The 19,279-nt window shown below is 44.4% G+C and overlaps 1 protein-coding gene across 1 annotated transcript; it reads right to left on the reverse strand.

The window, feature by feature from the left end:
* Positions 1-795: 795 nt before the first annotated feature.
* LOC141050110 (olfactory receptor 1500-like) lies at positions 796-19,044 on the reverse strand. The gene is made up of 2 exons (XM_073546943.1): positions 18,694-19,044; positions 796-1,740 (listed from the first exon to the last, which is right to left on the reverse strand). The coding sequence occupies exons 1-2, from the start codon at positions 19,042-19,044 to the stop codon at positions 796-798; spliced, it is 1,296 nt and encodes a 431-aa protein (XP_073403044.1).
* Between the last annotated feature and the right edge of the window lie 235 nt (positions 19,045-19,279).

A 19,279-nucleotide genomic window follows, 5' to 3' on the forward strand; every position in this document is an offset into this window, starting at 1 on the left:
CTAGCTTATGGCCAAGCTGCGGAGGGATGCAGACTTCCTCTGTGAAGCTCCGCCCATGGCTGCACCTCCTCCGTTAAGCTACGCCTACGTCGGCATGCGGCCTGCATACCCTTCCTTTAATATTAGGTACGCAGGCCGTGCTGATGTATGTGGATGCCTCTGCATGCGTCGTTTTGATGGTGTGGCGACTGCACCAAGATGCAACTCGTTGCGCTAGACGCAGGTCGCTGCACCGTCAAAACGACGCATGAGGAGGCATCAGCATACATCGGCACGGCCTGCGTACCTAATGTTAAAGATAGGGTATGAAGGCCGCATGCCGACGTAGGCGGAGCTAACTGGAGGGGTTGCGGCCGTGGGTGGAGCTTCACGGAGGAAGCCTGCATCCCTCCGCAGCTCGGCCATACGGTAGTGTCATACTAGCCTAAATGTGCTAATTGTTTGGTGGTAGCTGGATGCCTGTTTTCACTCACATCGACTGTTTATCTGGACCAGGGCCCATTATGGATGATTGCCCGCACTGGTGAGCTGATGGGAATTACTCCTCCTTTATCATTGATTGTACTAATTAGGTAGATTTGAGAACATTTCTGCCCCCATGTAAATGAATGGATCCTGTACAGGCTCATTTTATTTCCAAAAATGGAACAAAAAATGGAAATAATAACTGAAGATATGAATAAAATCTTCTAGAGCAGACCCCAGATCAGAGATAATATGGAGATCTAGTAACGAGAAGCTCTTTCTCACTCCGTGAAATGGCCTTGTTCCATTTGCCCTCCACCAGCTGGAGCTTTACACCGCAACGCTCATTGCTAGTCCCAGCTTCTTTTTCGCTAACTGTATGGCTTTCCAAATATCTTTATTTCTCAAACTGTATATAATGGGATTAATCATAGGGGTAAATACAGTATAGAGTAAGGACATCATTTTACTAATGTTCAGGGTTTGACCTTTTGATGGAAAAATATAAACACCAAAAATAGTCCAGTAGAATAAGGAGACTACGATGAGGTGGGAACTGCAGGTGGAGAAGGCTTTCTGTCTATCGGTATTAGATGGAATTCCTAAAATAGTAAAAATGATTTTACCATAAGAGATAACAATGATAATGGTTGGGATGAATACTAAAGGAATGCTGATCAAATAGATATCTAGCTGAACTGTAAAGATATCAGAGCAGGCGATATCTAACAATGGGATGAGATCACAGAAGAAATGGTCAAGGATATTAGGTCCACAAAAGTTTAGCATCGAAGTTGTTAACATGTCACTCAATGTAATAGAGAAACCTCCCAACCAGCATATAATGACCAGTTTCACACAATATTCATGTGTCATGATAAAAGTATAGTGGAGGGGATTACAAATGGCGAAGTATCTGTCATAAGACATCACCGTGAGGATAAAACACCCAAATGCTTCCGAGGAGCAGTAAAAACAATATTGAGTAATGCAACCAATAGCAGTAATGGTCCCTCCATTTTTCAGTAGGATGTGTAGAGTGTTGGGGACAATATCAGTAGTCAACAAGATGTCACTGACAGACAGTTGTGAGATGAAGAAGTACATTGGAGTGTGGAGGTTCCTGCTGGTGGACACCAGGGTGATGATCAGGAGGTTCCCACATATTGTTGCACAGTAAACCACCAGGAGTAGACAGAAAAGAATTATTCTTAAAGTGTAACTAGCTTGAAATCCTAAAAGATAAAATCCAGTGACACTAGTCTGATTTTGCTCCTGTTTAAAAGTACATAAAAAAAGACAATGATCAGGTAACAAAAAGGTCCTTAACAGGTCGTTATGACGTCCTTATGCCTTTCTGCTGGAAGCACTGTATAACCTGGAGACAAGATGTTTTCAGGGATTAAGCTATAAATCCAAAATGTGAGGCATCCAAGTCATGGGGATACACAAGTATAATCTACCTTTGTATATCTTTGGCTTTTCATACAGAATTAATATATGCATGCATCTCTCTTGATTATTGCCAAAAACACCCTTTACTCAATGGAGGATTTGAACAAAGTAATTTTGCACCAAAAGAGGAGGGTCCAAAGGCTTTTTTTTCCAAACAATCAATTTCAGAGCGTCCTTGAAGCCCTTGTGCACAACCAACAAGTATGTATTCTCAGCTGACCAATCAAAATCCCACACATCCTTTCATCCAAAGGTCTCCAGACGGCTGTCAATCCCCTCTTTGAAGGCTGCTTACATTTTTACTCCTGATTAATCATATGCATATACTGGTTCTTTTGCCAATTAATTAGCAAAGTTGATGATTAAGTTTCCCCAAACTTTGGTCACTTTTGATGCTTTCATGTCAGTTACAACGAGCTTTGCATAAATGAACAGAGTGTGTTCATTGTTGCGATACAGCGAGTCTAAGCCCACAAATCTAATTCATGAAAAGCTACGCCACTTACAGAAGCTTCTCATAAAATTAGAATATCATCAAGATGTTAATTTCTTTCAGTTCTTCAATATAAAAAGTGAGTCTCCTATATTCTATAGAGTCATTACACACAGAGTGATCTATGTCACGGGTTTATTTCTGGTAATGTTGATGATTATGGCTTACAGCCAATGAAAACCCAAAAGTCAGTATCTCAGTAAATTAGAATACTTTATAACACCAGCTTGAAAAATTATTTTAAAATCTGAAATGTTGTCCTACTGAAAAGTATGTTCAGTAAATGCACGCAATACTTGGTTGGGCTCCTTCTGCATCAATTACTGCATCAATGCAGCGTGGCATGGAGGCGATCAGCCTGTGGCACTGCTGAGGGGTTATGGAAGCCCAGGTTGCTTTGATTGCAGCCTTCAGCTCATCTGCATTGTTGGGTCTGGTGTCTCTCATCTTCCTCTTGACAATACTCCATAGATTTTCTATGGGGTTAAAGTCAGGCGCGTTTGCTGCCAATCAAGCACAGTGATACTGTTGTTTGCAAACTAGGTACTACTGGCAGTGTGGACAGGGGCCAATTCCTGCTGGAGAATGGCATTTCCATATCCAAAAAGCTTGCCGACAGAGGGAAGCATGAAGTGATCTAATATTTCCTGGTAGACGGCTGTGTTGACTTTGGTCTTGATAAAACACAGTGGTCCTACACCAGCAGATGACATGGCTCCCCAAACCATCAATGATTGTGGAGACTTCACACTAGACCTCCAGCAGCTTGGATTGTGGCCTCTCCACTCTTCCTCCTGACTCTGGGACCGTGATTTCCAAATGAAATGCAAAATTTACTTTCATCTGAAACCAACACCTTGGACCACTGACAACAATCCAGTTCTTTTTCTCCTTGGCCCAGGTAAGACGCTTCTGGCGTTGTCTATTGGTCATGAGTGGGTGACACAAGGAATGCGACACTTGTAGCCCATGTCCAGGATGCGTCTGTGTTTGGTGGCTCTTGAAGCAATGACTCCAGCAGCAGTCCACTACTTGTGAATCCCACCCAAAATTTCTGAATGTCCTTTTCTTAACAATCCTTTCCAGGCTGTGGTTATCCCGGTTGCTTGTGCACCTTTTTCTACCACACTTTTTCCTTCCACTCTACTTTCCATTAATATTCTTGGATACAGCACTGTGTGAACAGCTGTCTTCTTTAGCAATGACCTTTTGTGGCTTTCCCTCCTTGTCAAGTGTGTCAGTGACTGCCTTCTGGACATCTGTCAGGTCAGCAGTCTTCCCCATGATTGTGGAGCCTGCTGAAACAGACTAAGGGACCTTTATAAACGCTTAGGAATACTTTACAGGGGTTTATTGTTAATTATTCTAATTTACTGACAATGACTTTTGGGTTTTCATTGGCTGTAAACCATAATCATCAACATTCCCAGAAATAAACATGCGAAATAGATCACTCTGTGTGTAATGACTCTATAAAATACATGAGTTTCGCTTTTTGCATTGAAGAACTGAAATAAATTCACTTTTTGATGATATTCTAATTTTGTGAGAAGCTCCTGTAAGTGGAGTAAATTTTCTGATTTGGAGTAAATTTTGTGGCGGAGAGGCTTGGCAGTTATAAGCCCAATTCATTAAGAGTGGTTTGCACAATGCGAGTCTTATGAATCAGGACCATCATCCTATATTTCATGTACTTCAGTTTTATAAACCATTCAGCTGTTTCCCTACACAGATTCTCTGAGCCCTGATCGGGGTAACCAGGAATGCAGTATGATCGACCATTTTAACAATAAAAAAGACAAATTGATTCTTTTCTGCTCAAACATTCATTGCTAACATCTGAACATATCTAAGTCAAATTATAGCACAGAGTAAGAATTATAGAAAACTTTCCCAATCCGTATCCAAAAGCCGCAGAGCCACGGGAATGTAACCATGTCTCCGGCATTCGAAATCGCTGCTGTACAGTATAGAATGTCAGGAGAACATTCTTATTTAAAGTAATATATAGAACTACTGTATATTTAATGAGGCCAATTTCTCCAAATCTCCATGTCTAATAGCATCACACACAACTATTAAAATAAAATCCTTAATATTGTTAAAGTGTTTATCAAGCTACGCAAGCGCGCGTCGTGGAGACAAATCCTGCTCCTCTGAGATCGTTCTGCTCTCCTGATGCTAAGGTCATTCCAACAATCCAGAGCTTCCTTATAAAATCAGGACATTTCATGAGTGAAAATAATAATAATAGACGTTATATTGAATTTATAAAATGATTCATCATTTCGAAAATATGAATTCATCTAACCATTCAGCTCAAAACTTACAGCAAAAATGTTCATGATCCTTTTTTTTCCCAAACAAATTAAAATGAAATGTGTGAAACCTAAATTTCATTTCTCAGCATTTTTCTTGCGCATTTTTATCCTTTTGAAATAATATAGATTTATCTGCTCGTGTGGACTTGTGGGAATGAGACGTAAAGACATTCCATAGAACGCAGAGGATAAAGGGCTGCCTGCGTTTATATGTGTTGTGTTCAGTAGAGAAATTCCACGGAGATCATGGTGTCACGTTAGGGATTTTCTGTGTGCTAATCCATGAAGGTTTAAAAAATAAACTGGTAATTGTTAAGTGGACACTCCCAAGATAAAAAAAAAAAAAATCACAAAGGCATAAGAAATATACCGTATAAAATATATCTTGGTTATCTATTCCATCTAGTAACAGAAGAACTTACACATCAAAGTTTATACACCAGAAAATTTGGGTAAAGGCTTTAAAAAGACCCAGCATTTTAGACACGACTTACCATACCTTTCAATGATTAACATTTTAAATGACAAAGGAAACTACTGTAACGTATCTGCAGTTCTATGCAGAGTCAAGTCATTGACAGTTCTGGTCAAATGCCCCGAGATAAGATGGAAGAATAGATTCCAGTGCAATTGAATTCTACTAAATTTTACAAATATTCATTTTCGCCAAAATGCTGATTTTTTTTTAGATTTGCTTTTGCATGGATTCAGAAAAATGACTCTCTATGGAACCATAAAAGGCCATCAAAAATAATAAGTATACATTAAAACATGACACACATATATACGAGTATGTATAAAACATGAACAAATACACAGCACTTACATATGGAGAACAGACATGTTTTACTTCCTTTATTTCCTTTCTTCTCTTCTATCGTCTCCTCTGCTTTCCTATCCTTTCATTTCTTTTTTCTTTCCTTTCCTCTTCTTTCCTCTCCTCTTATCTCCTTTCCTCTCATTTCCCTTCCTATCCTCTTCTTTCCTTTCCTCGCCTCTTCTTCCATTTCCTTTCCTCTACTTTCCTGTCCTCGTTTTCCCCTCTCCTTTCCTCTACTCTTCTTTCCTTTCTTCTACTTTCCTTTCCTCTACTTTCCTCTCCTCTTATCTCCTTTCCTCTCATTTCCCTTCCTATCCTCTTCTTTCCTCTCCTTTCCTTTCCTCGCCACTTCTTCCATTTCCTTTCCTCTACTTTCCTGTACTCGTTTTCCCCTCTCCTTTCCTCTACTCTTCTTTCCTTTCTTCTACTTTCCTTTCCTCTACTTTCCTCTCCTCTTATCTCCTTTCCTCTCATTTCCCTTCCTATCCTCTTCTTTCCTCTCCTTTCCTTTCCTCGCCACTTCTTCCATTTCCTCTCTTCTACTTTCCTGTCCTCGTTTTCCCCTCTCCTTTCCTCTACTCTTTTTCCCTTCTCCTTTCCTCTACTTTTCTTTCCTTTCTTCTACTTTCCTCTCCTCTATTTTCCATTTCTTTCATTCGTTCCTTCATTCATATTTGGAATAGGCATAATTTTTTATTTTTTTTTTTATTTTTCACTCAATGAGTTCTTGCTTTTTAAGGACTACAAGATCCCAGGTACTTTCAGCTCCATCAAATCTAATGTGGTGTCCTTAATTATTTGTACTAAATGTCCAACTGGGGCCTGTATGAGGGGGAGACAGGGCAAATGCTTAGAACAAGAATGAATTCTCATCGCCACACAATAAGAGAAAAAAGAATGGATCTACCTGTGGTAAAACATTTTTGAATGCCTGATCACAGCACCATGGACGTGAAATTACTTGTATTGAAAGGTAACTTCACATCTCAGAGAAACAGAAGAGTCTGGGAGAACAAACTCATGACGACCTTTGACACTCTCAGTGCAGGAATGAATGTGTCACATGGATTTATGTCTTTTTACATCAATTAAGAAATTTGCTCCTAAGACCTTCTGCGGGCATCACAACACATTAGGAGACCCCAATCAGAGGACTATAAAACGTTCACTCCTTATCTATGAACTGGTCCAATATTTATTGCCATAACTGTCTATCCCTCTCCCATAATGATAGTTCTGCTTCACATCACTTGTCTTATCAATTGCATTATTTCTGTGCTGTGTTGTGTATAAATATGTGATTCTTCAGATGTGAGTAGTCTCGAAAGCTTGCAATCTGTTACCATCTTTTCAGTTAGCCATTAAACGGTATCAACCACTGAGGACTCTCAATTCTGAATAATTTTGTGTTTAATGAAGAATATAAAACAATCTTTTATTTGTGCCATTTACCGATTACCATAAATAATTTCTTCACTGCATTCTATAGTTGGATACAGAGATATCAAATGTTTATGTGAAATAAAATGTAGTGTACTAAAATTAGATTATGGTACATATTTTTCATTATTTTTTAATAATTGTATAATAAGAAAAATTCTGGACTTTTAGTTTACCTCTAATTGACCGGGGATATAGAAATACTTTCTTATATACAGATTTATCTCCATATACCAAAGGATCAATACAATATGCCTATAAAGAATAAGAATAATATTTATTTTGTTAAACAGCATCCTAACTGAGAAGCATGCAATCCGGCTGGGCCTTCGTCATAAGCCCTGTGCAGGTAGCCAGTGGAACATGTGGTTTGTCAGTCCCTGGCTGACAAATAAAACTACAGAAATACATGTAACATTCATAAATGTTTCTAAGTCCCGGCCAAGTAGCAGATCCAGAAGTGCAAAAGATTTTTTCTACAATAATATCCAAAAAGTTTACCCTTTCCAACAATGGGCGTAAACTTACGCCAATATTGGACTCCCTCCCTTTGATCTGGGCTCCTACGGTGAGCCCACATCTTTCCCAGCACATGTCAGCTATTTTGATCAGCTGTCATATGCCTGGAACAACCGGGGGTGGAATCGCGATCCACCCTCAGCATTAACCCGTTAAATGACAAACTGACAAACGCTGACAGTGGTATTTAACACGCGCTCCCGGCAATCGTGCCGGAAATCCGTCAATCGGTGACACCCATTATATGATTGGGGGTCATTGATGGAGGCAAGTGTGCAATCATCAGCCCAGAAGCTGCCCATGGGTCTTACTTGGACGTTTCAACATGACAACTGTCATGATCCAGGTTCCTGACCTCAATATCATTGAACCACTCTGGGGAGATCTCAAGCGTGCATTCCATGCTAGACAGCCCAGGAATTTTCAGGAACTGGAGGCTTTTTGCCAAAAAGAGTGGGCAGTTTTACCATCTGAGAAAATAAAGAACCATTTGGATGTTTTGGGTTGTCATTATGATTTAAAAAGAGAAAACACAATAGTTTGACAATAAATGGCTTCACCCAACCACTAACCATGAGTGGAGAAAAAGTTTTGGTGTTATTATTCATATTCTCTGAAAAAAGGCCAAGAACTCAAAAATTCTGCCGGGGTATGTAAACTTTTGAGCACAACTGTACCAAAAGCCGTTAAAGGGTTAATGTAATAGTAACTAAAAATAATAATGATTAAGTTTTAATTCTAAAGCACTAACATATTCTGCAACACTTTACAATTCAGAGTGGATTTGTTCAAACAAGATAAGTCATTACTGAGTAATCCATAGTTCAAAGCATACCAAGAGGAGTGAGGGCCCTGCTCCCAAGCTTACAATCTATGGGAAGATAGGGGTAACACTAAAGATAAAAATAAAGTGTCTATGTTGTATGGTCCAACCATTCATGTAAAAATTGGGAAATTCAAATAACGCTGAATAAACTGGTCACCAGCCAGTATTTGTACAACTACAGAAAAAAGGGCTGCTAAGAACGTCAAAGAGAGAACAAGGGATAGTTAGTTAGATTGGTGAGGTAAAGTGAAAGGCCAATCTAAAGAAATGTGTTTTGAGAGCACGCCTGATACTGTGGATAGTGAGAATTAACCGGATTGTCTGAGGTAATGCACTCCAGAAAACTGGTGCAGCACGAGTGAAGTCCTGGAGATTGGAGAGGGAGGTTTGGATTATAGAGGATGTTAGTCTTAGGTTATTAGTGGAGTGAAGAGGACAGATAGGGTGGTAGACAGAGATATAGGAAGAGATATGGGGCACTGCAGAACTGTGGAGAGTTTTGTGTGTAATAGTGATGGTTGTATTGGATTCTGTAATGGATCGGCAATCAATACAAAGACTGCCACAAGGTGGTAGCATCAGTGCAGCAGATAAAGCGGTGTAGTGGCAGAAATATGATCCTGCATTCATGATAGATTGGACAGAGGAGGTTTTAAAAAGAGGAAAATCGATTAGTAGAGAGTAACAGTTGTCAAGGTGGGAATGACTCAGTGCACCTGTAAGAGCTTTTGCAGAGTCAAAGGTAAGAAATGATGCTTTTGAGGTGTAGGTGACATGAGAGAGCAAGTGATCAGATATTAGGAGAGAAAGAGAGATCTGAGTCTAGAATTACCCCAAGATAGCGGGCATGCTGGTTAGTAGCTATGGTAGAACCACACGTGGAGATGGCAATTTCAAGTTTAAGGAGGTTAGTACAGGGGAGAAACAGGCAGGGGATGAGGGATTCAGTTTTAAATAGAGGGAGGACACGATGCTAGAGACACTGATTCACATTATAGGAACGGAGAAAAGCACAAATAGGGTCTTATCTGGGAAACTAGGTGAGAACCGTACTAAAATTCTACTCACTTGATATAGGAGAGGTATATCGCATGAAATTATCAGTCAGCTGCCGCACATCCTAAGGTCAAACCAGTGACCGCCGAGACATATGGTTAAATGGAGCTTTTTTATGGATTCAGTGCGCTGCTGAACATAACACACAATTACTCGTGCATTAGAAGATCGATGTTTTATTCATTTCTTTTTCCCAACGCGTTTCGAAGTGCAAATCACTTCTTCCTCAGGCAATGATGCATATGGGGTATTTATGGAGCATCTTCTTGGGCCACCATTAACCCTTGTGCAACACCACCCTCGGCTTATACGCGAGTCAATAAGTTTTCCCAGTTTTTTTGCGGCAAAATTAGGGGGTCGGCTTATACACGAGTCGGCTTATACACGAGTTTATACAGTATCTCAAATAGAGTAACGCTAACCAAGCAGGTACAGAGGTATCTGTTTTGATCTATGTGATTATTGTTATGCTGTAATGTCTATTGTCTGTAGAAGTCCCCTCTATAATGTAAAGTGCTGCGGAATATGTTGACTCTATAGAAATAAAATTATTATTATTATTAATTACAGGGAAGTTCAACCACAGTATAGCGCAAAAAGTTCCTGAACATGTAAAAAATTCCTTATTGGACCATAAAAATCTAATATATAAAGCTCAAGTGTGTGTATGTATGTATGTATGTATGTCCAGGATTGGCATCCGCATCGGCGCAGCTACAGCCTCAAAATTTGGCACAGTCACACGTCTGGACCCCGAGAGTGTCCTAGGCTATGTTGTGAGGCGAAATTTTAACCCCGCGCATTCCAATTCACCAAACAATTTTGCCCCTATCTACATAATGGCGAAAAAGTGTGTGTGTATCAAGCTCCGCCCCTCATTATGATGTCATAATGGTTACCATGGCGATGCTGATGTCATCATAGGTTGCAAGCCCCGCCGCTCATTATGATGTCATAATGGTTGACTATGGGATGGAGGATGTGTGATGGGTATATGGGCATGGGACTATGTGATAGAGGATGTGTGATGGGTATAAGGGCACGGGCCTATGGGATGGAGGATATGTATGATGGGTATATGGGCACGGGACTATGGGATGGAGGATATGTATGATGGGTATATGGGCATGGGACAATGGGATGAAGGATGTGTGATGGGGATATGGGCACTCGTCTATGGGATGGCGAATATGTATGATGGGTATATGGGCATGGGACTATGGGATGGAGGATGTGCGATGGGTATATGGGCTTGGGACTATGGGATGGAGGATGTGTGATGAGTATATGGGCACTCGACTATGGGATGGAGGATATGTATGATGGGTATATGGGCATGGGACTATGAGATGGAGAATATGTGATGGGTATATGGGCATGGGGCTATGGGATGGAGGATATGTATGATGGGTATATGGGCATGGGACTATGGGATGGAGAATTTGTGATGGGTATATGGGCACAGGACTATGGGATGAAGGATGTGTGATGGGTATATGGGCATGGGACTATGGGATGGAGGATATGTATGATGGGTATATGGGCATGGGACTATGGGATGGAGAATGTGTGATGGGTATATGGGCACGGGACTATGGGATGAAGGATATGTATGATGGGTATATGGGCATGGGACTATGGGATGGCGAATATGTATGATGGGTATATGGGAATGGGACTATGGGATGGAGGATGTGTGATGGGTATATGGGCATGGGACTAAGGGATGGAGGATGTGTGATGGGTATATGGGCACTCGACTATGGGATGGAGGATATGTATGATGGGTATATGGTCACGGGCCTATGGGATCGTGGATATGTATGATGGGTATATGGGCACGGGACTATGGGATGGAGAATAATTATAATTTGCTATAACTAACCACAGTTAGTTACTACGCCCGGGCAGCGCCGGGCTCTTCAGCTAGGACTGTATATAACCCAAATCTAAAATGGACAAATAGATCAGTAATGCATTAATTTTAAGTAAAATGCAAATGCAATGAAGCTATAGTGACAATGACACAAAATATCATAATAAATACATTGCTAGCTTACATGTGGATGAAGTTCTAACCCCTGCCTGCTGCCTCAACGCACGTTCCGCCATTCTTCATCCTGACCAGGTTCTTCTGTGCTTACTGTACAAATCTCCTGTATGCAGGATTTCACATCCAATAGAAGCTATCAGCTCCTTTGGTTTTCAAAAATGTTCTCAACATGCAGGTGGAGCCTCATATAAGCATTTTTTCCCTTTACTAAGGAGTCAGTCTCCTAGACTGGTAAAGTGTATGCAATAAGTGCAAGGGATGCCAAAAATTAGAAGGAGGCACTCCAATACCCCTTTGAAGAGATGTAGTGGAGGGCCTCAGGATATATTGTTTTCCCATTATTAAGGAGAGGGTATCCTAGACTGGTACTGCCCATGGACTAAGTGCTTGGACTGAAAAACATTTACCCCTGGGGGGTGTACATATATATCAAATAATGTTAAAGGAAGGTGTTACGTGATACAGAACCACTTAGCACCCAGAATATGTTGTGCAGTTGTACGGATGTATAGTAGGTTCTATGTGAGATGCATGTCCCTAATGCATCAGCATTCCCCTTTTGTCCGCCCTCCCCTCACCTGTGTAATTTCCACAGTAAACATGGCAGGCTCCGGCCACCTGCAGCTTTTGTAATGTATATCTAGCCTGCCGCTTTTCTATTGGCCTGCCCTCTGTATCTGTGTGATATATTCTGTGTCCTGTGAGTAAAGTGTTGTCAGACTGGAAATGCATGGAGAAGGAGTGATCTTTTATATGCGCCCATGTAAACAGGGAATTCCAGCCAGCGTCATTCAATCAGACTCCAGCCAGCGCAGAGTGGACCTCCGAAAACACAGGGTGGTACTGAAAGAGGTACCCCAGCTTGGGTAGACCCCGTTACACTGGTGGCAGACAGCGGGATTTGATACCCTTCTACAGGAGGAAAGGAATGAATGGAAAATAACTACCAGAAGTTAAAGAGGAATACAATAAAAGATCTGGTGGAAGTCCGAGGGTTGATCGCCAGCAACAAAACAAAAGCGGATTTGATAGCAACCATCATGGAACATGACATTGCAGCGCCCCCCAATGTGAACGTGGAGGAGACCGAATTCCAGAGGGAGGTAAAGAACAGACTGGCGTTCTATGGCCTAAACCCTGCAGTAGAGATCATACAAGAGGTGATGGCTGATGTGCATACTGATCTGAAGGAAAAGATGGCCGAGCGGACCAGGATAGAGCTAGCCAAGATGGAGATGGCAGAGCGGACCAAAGTGGAGCTGGCCAAGATGGAGATGGCAGAGCGGAGAGAGGAGAGCCAGCGAGCAGGGGGAGCTCTGGCCTTCGACCAGGTACCTTCAACAGTAAGCCACAAAAAGATCCAGTGTGATGCCTTCCGACAGTTGGGGGAGGCAGAGGAAGACATTGATGGCTTTCTGCAGGACTTTGAGCGGCAGTTTGCCCTTCATCAAGTGAAGCCGGAGGAAAGGGTTCAGATTCTGGCCAGCGGACGCCTATCGCACGGTACCTGATGAGGACTGTATGGACTATGAGCGGATCAAAGAAGTGATCTTGGCCCGGTATGCGCTGACACCAGAGGCCTACAGCCAAAAGTTCTGCAGACTTATAAAATGCGTAACCGATACCCACGCTGAATGGGCCTGTAAATTACGGCGGTCACTGCTACAGTGGGTACAAGGGAGCCAAGCAACCACTAAGGAGGACGTCCTCCAGCTCTTCCTGTTAGAACGATTCTTTAATGGACTAAACCCCGAGACACAGGAATGGCTTCGGGACAGGCGGCCAACGACTCTGGAGGAAGCCACTCGTCTGGCCGATGAACATCATGATGCCAGGAGGCCGCAGTTCTCCGGATCAAAGGTGGTCACTAGAGGCCCGCCCATGGACCTGGAGTGCACCAAACCACCGAAGATTGTAGGGGAACCAGCTAGAAACCCGGCCTACCACAGTCCCCCTGGGGCTCGATGCCACACCTGCCGTCAGCTGGGCCACCTGCAAAGACAATGCCCCAACCGGACTCAGCATACCCAGTGGCCAAAGGCGGGAACAGCTACCTTCAGCGGGCTGCTGTACACTGCTACCAAGGCGAAGCTGACCCGGCATTGGGGGCTACGACTAACCAAGGGGTGGAAGAGATGGAGGAAGTGCTGCATGAAGTAGACCCCGTGTAGGCAGCCCGGGCAGATAATCGACAACAGCATCGACAGGTCGTGTGGGTTAATGTGAAGCCTCATCTCGTCAGGGACCAAGAGAAGACGGACCGGATAGTGGCAGTCCGTGTAGCAGGGGGAGCTATACATCGACTACCCACTGCCAGGATTCACCTGAACTGGGGAGTCGGGGATGGCCTTGTTGAGGTCGGCTTGATGGAGGATTTGTCTGCAGACATCTTGCTGGGAAATGACTTGGGGCCCATGTTGTCTGCATTCTCGGTGGCCCCTCTGGCTGAGACGTATCCTGTGACCACCCGGAGACAAGCTCGAAATGCGGAGGCGGAATCACACTCAGAGGAGGCCCAGGTAAGACATCCCAGCCCTGCACATATTCCCATAGCCAGACACATTTCTTGGGCCACCCCAGATGAATTTAAGAGGGAGTTACTTGAGGATCCTTCATTAGAGGAATATCGTGGGAAGGCACAGGAGGGGAGAGGAGTACTGGAAGGGGAACAGTTTGTATGGAAGCAGGGACTCCTCTACCGGATCACAGAGCAGCACCACACAGGGCCGAGCCCCACTATAAAACAACAGCTGGTAGTTCCCAAGAAGTATAGGCAGGAGCTACTGCGAATCTCTCATGATATACACTTGGCCGGGCACTTCGGCGTCAGTCGCACCAGGCATCGTCTGACACAAAACTTCTTTTGGCTGGGGGTAACCTATGATGTTCAACAGTACTGCCAGACCTGTGACAGTTGTCAGCACATTGGCAAGAGGGGGGATCGATGCAAGGCCAAATTACGCCCCCTCCCCATTGTGGAGGAACCATTTAGCCGAGTAGCTGTCGATCTGATAGGGCCGTTAGCCAAGCCCAGTCCATCCGGGAAAAAGTATATATTGACAGTGGTAGATTATGCCACATGGTATCCAGAGGCAGTTGCGTTACCAAACATACTGGCAGAGACGGTGGCGGCCGCCCTGCTCCAGGTGTTCTCACGGGTTGGATTTCCCCGGGAGATTATCTCGGACCAGGGTAACCAGTTTACAGCAGAGGTGACCAACCAACTGTGGAAGCTGTGCGGCGTAAAGTCCATTAGAAGCGCCCCGTACCACCCGCAAACCAATGGGTTGTGTGAACGCTTTAACGGGACATTAAAACAGCTCATTGGGACTTTTACCAGGACCTGCAGGGACTGGGAGAAATTCTTGCCACACCTCCTGTTTGCCTATCGGGAGGTGCCCCAAGAATCCACGGGGTTCTCCCCGTTCAAGCTGGTATACAGGAGACGGGTAAGGGGACCCAAGACTTAGTGCTGGAACACTGGGAAGGGGAGGGCCTCATAGAAGGGGTACCTATTGTACCCTATGTGCTGGAATTCCGGGACCGCCTACAGGAGCTGACTCAGGCTGTACGTGAGACCCAGCGGCGCCAGCGCATATGTACGATCAGAGGGCCAGAGAGCGCACTTTGGAAAAAGGACAGAAGGTCCTGGTGTTAGAGCCCACTAAGCAGAATGAGTTTCAAGCTGCATGGCAGGGGCCCTACCAGGTAGTGGGGAAAATAGCCGACACAACCTATAATGTCGCCAATTGTGACGACCCCAGGGTTATCTGCATGTTCCACGTGAATATGCTGAAGCCCTACCGGGAGCGCCCTGAAGAGGTAGTGGCCATCTGTGCACCTGAAGCAGAGGATTTAGCCAGACTTCCCTTGCCGGATGTCTTAGGGGAAAGGACTCAGTCTAAAACATGGGACCAGGTACACTTGGGTGAAGACTTAGGCCCCCAGGAGAGACAGCAGGCGGAGGCTTGTTGAGGCTGCGACAGACGATGTTTTCAGAGAGACCGGGGTACACTCGCCTGGCACAACACAAGGTTGAGACCCAGGATCAGACCCCCTGCGACAAAACCCCTTCCGCGTCCCTGAGTCTGTACGAGAGGGGATGTGACAATAAATACAAGAGATGTTGCGTTTAGGGGTCATTGAAGAGTCAGATAGTCCCTGGGCATCCCCCGTAGTGTAAGTGCCCAAGAAGGATGGGACTACACGGTTTTGTGTAGACTATCGTAAGTTCAATGAGAAAACAGTGACGGATGCATACCCCATGCCGCGTGTGGATGAGTTGTTAGACCGGCTGGCGGGGGCAAAGTATTTGACCACCATCGATCTATGCAAAGGATACTAGCAGATTCCCCTTAGTCCTGACGCTATTCCCAAGTCGGCATTTGTCACCCCGTTCGGCTTATTCCAGTTTCGAGTTATGCCATTCAGGATGAAGAATGCCCCGGCGACCTTCCAAAGGCAGGCTGACCGGCTTCTGGATGGTCTCCAGGACTATGCTTGTGCCTACCTGGACGACATCGCCATCTACAGTGCGACATGGGAAAAGCATCTAAATCACCTAGAGACAGTATGGACAGGATCCACCAGGCCGGAATCACCCTGAACCCAAACAAGTGTCACGTGGGCAAAGCAGAGGTTCAGTATTTAGGACATTGGGTGGGAAGTGGGAAACAGCGACTAGAACCAGCCAAGATTGAGGCCATAGCCAAATGGCCCATCCCACACACTAAAACCCAGGTCATGGCATTTCTAGGGACAGCAGGGTATTACAGGAAATTCGTTCCCAATTACAGCAGCGTAGCCAAGCCCCTCACTGATTTGACCCGTAAGAACCAACCCCGCCAGATAACCTGGACCTCAGAGTGTGAGGAAGCCTTCCGCCAACTAAAGGACGCCCTCACCAATACCCCTGTATTGGCCGCACCCGATCCAACAAAACGTTTCCTGGTTCACACAGACGCTTCTATGTTTGGATTGGGGGCAGTACTGAGCCAAGTCGGGCCGGACGGCCAAGAACACCCGGTAGCTTACCTGAGTCGGAAACTACTGCCCCGTGAAGTAAGCTATGCGGCCATCGAGAAGGAGTGCCTGGCGGTAGTATGGGCACTCAAGGAGTTGCAACCATATTTGTATGGATGACAGTTTTCCCTCCTAATGGACCTTAATCCCCTAGTCTGGCTTAATCGGGTCTCTGGAGACAACGCCATATTGCTGCGGTGGAGTTTAGCCCTACAACCTCTGGACTTCACCATCCACCACAGACCCGGCAAACAAAATGGTAGCGCCGATGGACTAAGTCGACAAACGGAACTTGTACCAACCCCATAAACTTCGGTCATCCCCAAACCGATCCGTTGAGGATCAGACTGTGTATGCCGATCGCGTCGCTGAAAAGGGGAGCTGTGTTACGTGTGACAGAACCACTTAGCACCCAGAATATGTTGTGCAGTTATATGGCTGTATAATAGGTTCTATGTGAGATGCATGTCCCTATTGCATCAGCATTCCCCTTTTGTCCGCCCTCCCCCCACCTTTGTAATTTCCACAGTAAACATGGCAGGCTCCGGCCACCTGCGGCTTTTGTAATGTATGTCTGGCCTGCCGCTTTTCTATTGGCCTGCCCTCGGTATCTGTGTGATATATTCTGTGTCCTGTGAGTAAAGTGTTGTCAGACTGGAAATACATGGAGAAGCAGTGATCTTTTATATGCGCCCATGTAAACAGGGAATTCCAGCCAGCGTCATTCATTCAGACTCCAGCCAACGCAGAGTGGACCTCCGAAAACACGGGGTGGTACTGAAAGAGTTACCCCAGCTTGGGTAGACCCCGTTACAGAAGGAATCTCAGAACTGTTAATGAAGGCCTCATAAACATCCTTAAAAAAGTATAGCAAGGGTAGTATGATCAATCTGTTGATATGTTTGGGTGGGAAGGGGTGCATGGAAATAGACTAGAAAGAAAAACAAAAAAAAACATTGGGTTTCAGTTTATGTTCCGCTGCTGTCATTGGTAGTATACAGAAGTCAGCCCATGTTCTTTTTGATAAGAGTCAGCCTGTCAGCATTTTCGGTTGACAGGCATATGCGCCTATCGGTTATAAAACCACACTGGTCTGGCTTCTAGAGTGGTGTTCAGTGCCACCCTACAAAGTGGGTCAGGAAGTTAGGTCGACATGATATCTGTGTGTTTGTTGTGCTCCCGCAGCAGGCACAGTTTCACCTTACACACGGCCTCGGCTTCTGCACTCACCATTAGCATCATCTCATTCATTTCCATGTACCTTAGCACATGCCTTGACCATTTTAAACTATGTATGATATTTCCCTGTTGAGAAAACTTTGCAGGATTACTATCGCAGGAAAATTTGGCCATCTCACATGAACTTGTTACAGTGCAGGAGCAATACAGCGATACTTTTGCTAACCAACCAAGTCTGGCTGTATGCTTTTGATGTACAACTGGCGCAATATAAATAGTGTATAATTCTGTAGAATGTAAGCCTGCAAGGACAGGGTCCTCTTCCCTCTGTACCAGTTGTGGTAGAGTGGTAGGCTCACTTGGCTGGACACAGAGGTAGAACCAGAATGCTGTCTCTTTAAGAAAATGCTTGGTTTATTGAAAACAGCACAAACCAAGCTGGGAAAGTAAACACGGCCCTCTGGGCAAAACAACAAAACAAAGAAAGAAAAAAGAAGAAACAATCCTTTTCTTAGCGGGTGTCAGCTCACTCACAGGCAGCAATGTCCATGGTTTAGGTTTAGCACTCACTTCCCTGGAGTGCTCTCTCTCCAGGCACACAATTAACAATGAAAGCTTTGGCAGTTAGCCATTTAAGCCCAGATCATGTGACTCCTCCATCATGTGATTGATCACATGATCTCAACATCACACAGGTCCTGTCAGGACACTGCAGGTGGAGATACGTAAGCATTCTCCCTCACACTCTATGAATGTCCACTAAAATAGCCCATAATATGACTTTCAATAAACTGTACCAGCACGTAGTGTGCTGGAGGAAATTATTCTGGTTTCACATCACTTCCATTGTCGTGCGCTGTGACACCCATCTCCTCTCCATCACTTCGCCAGTGACTCTGTCACATATTCCCCACCTCTGCATCTTCACTGGCTAAACAGGGGACTCTGGATAGGGCATCCATGCAACCTTCCTGGCCTGTGCTCCACATGGAAAAGTGAAGTCCTGGAGTGCCAGAAGCCATCTAGTTACACTGGAATTCTTACCTTCTTTTCCCTCATCCATTTCAGGGGTGCATGATCAGATATTAGCATGAACCTTCTGCCTAACAGGTAATATCTCAGGGTGTCGATTGCCCACTTGATGGCCAAGCATTCTTTCTCCACAATGGCATAGTTCTTCTGACATGAGGAGAGTTTCCTACTCAGGTAAACTGGGACTAGGTGTTCATCACCATCTATTTCCTGGGACAACACAGCTCCTAAATCGACTTCGGAGACATCCATCTGGAGCACAAACTTCTTTGTGAAGCCTGGTGCTACCAAGACTGGTTGTCGACACAGGACGAGCTTCAACTCCTGGAATGCCATCTCCGCTTCAAAGGACCATTTGACCATCGTCGACTTTGTGCCCTTTAGAAGATCAGTTAGAGGGGCAGCTATCATCGTGAAATTTGGGATAAATCACAGATAATATCTCACAATTCCCAGAAACGCACTAACATGCTTTTTGGAGACCGGCTGTGCCCACTTTTGGATTGCCTCCACTATGTCTATTTGTGGCTTTATCTTGCCCCTTCCAATGATGTAGCCCAAGTACTTTGCCTCTTCTTTCCCAAAGGTGCACTTCTTT

This window comes from Dendrobates tinctorius, unplaced genomic scaffold, assembly GCF_039654945.1.
Source record: "Dendrobates tinctorius isolate UK_male_01 unplaced genomic scaffold, ASM3965494v1 ptg000151l, whole genome shotgun sequence".
Taxonomy (NCBI): domain Eukaryota; kingdom Metazoa; phylum Chordata; class Amphibia; order Anura; family Dendrobatidae; genus Dendrobates; species Dendrobates tinctorius.

What these genes read in the sequence shown, in the direction of transcription:
- LOC141050110 (XM_073546943.1), bottom strand. Translation starts at nt 19,044, where the DNA reads ATGGTCAAATGGTCCTTTGAAGCGGAGATGGCATTCCAGGAGTTGAAG. An exon ending in AATGGATGAGGGAAAAGAAG is followed by an intron (nt 1,741 to 18,693) that starts GTAAGAATTCCA and finishes ACTTTTAAACAG; the next exon opens with GAGCAAAATCAGACTAGTGT.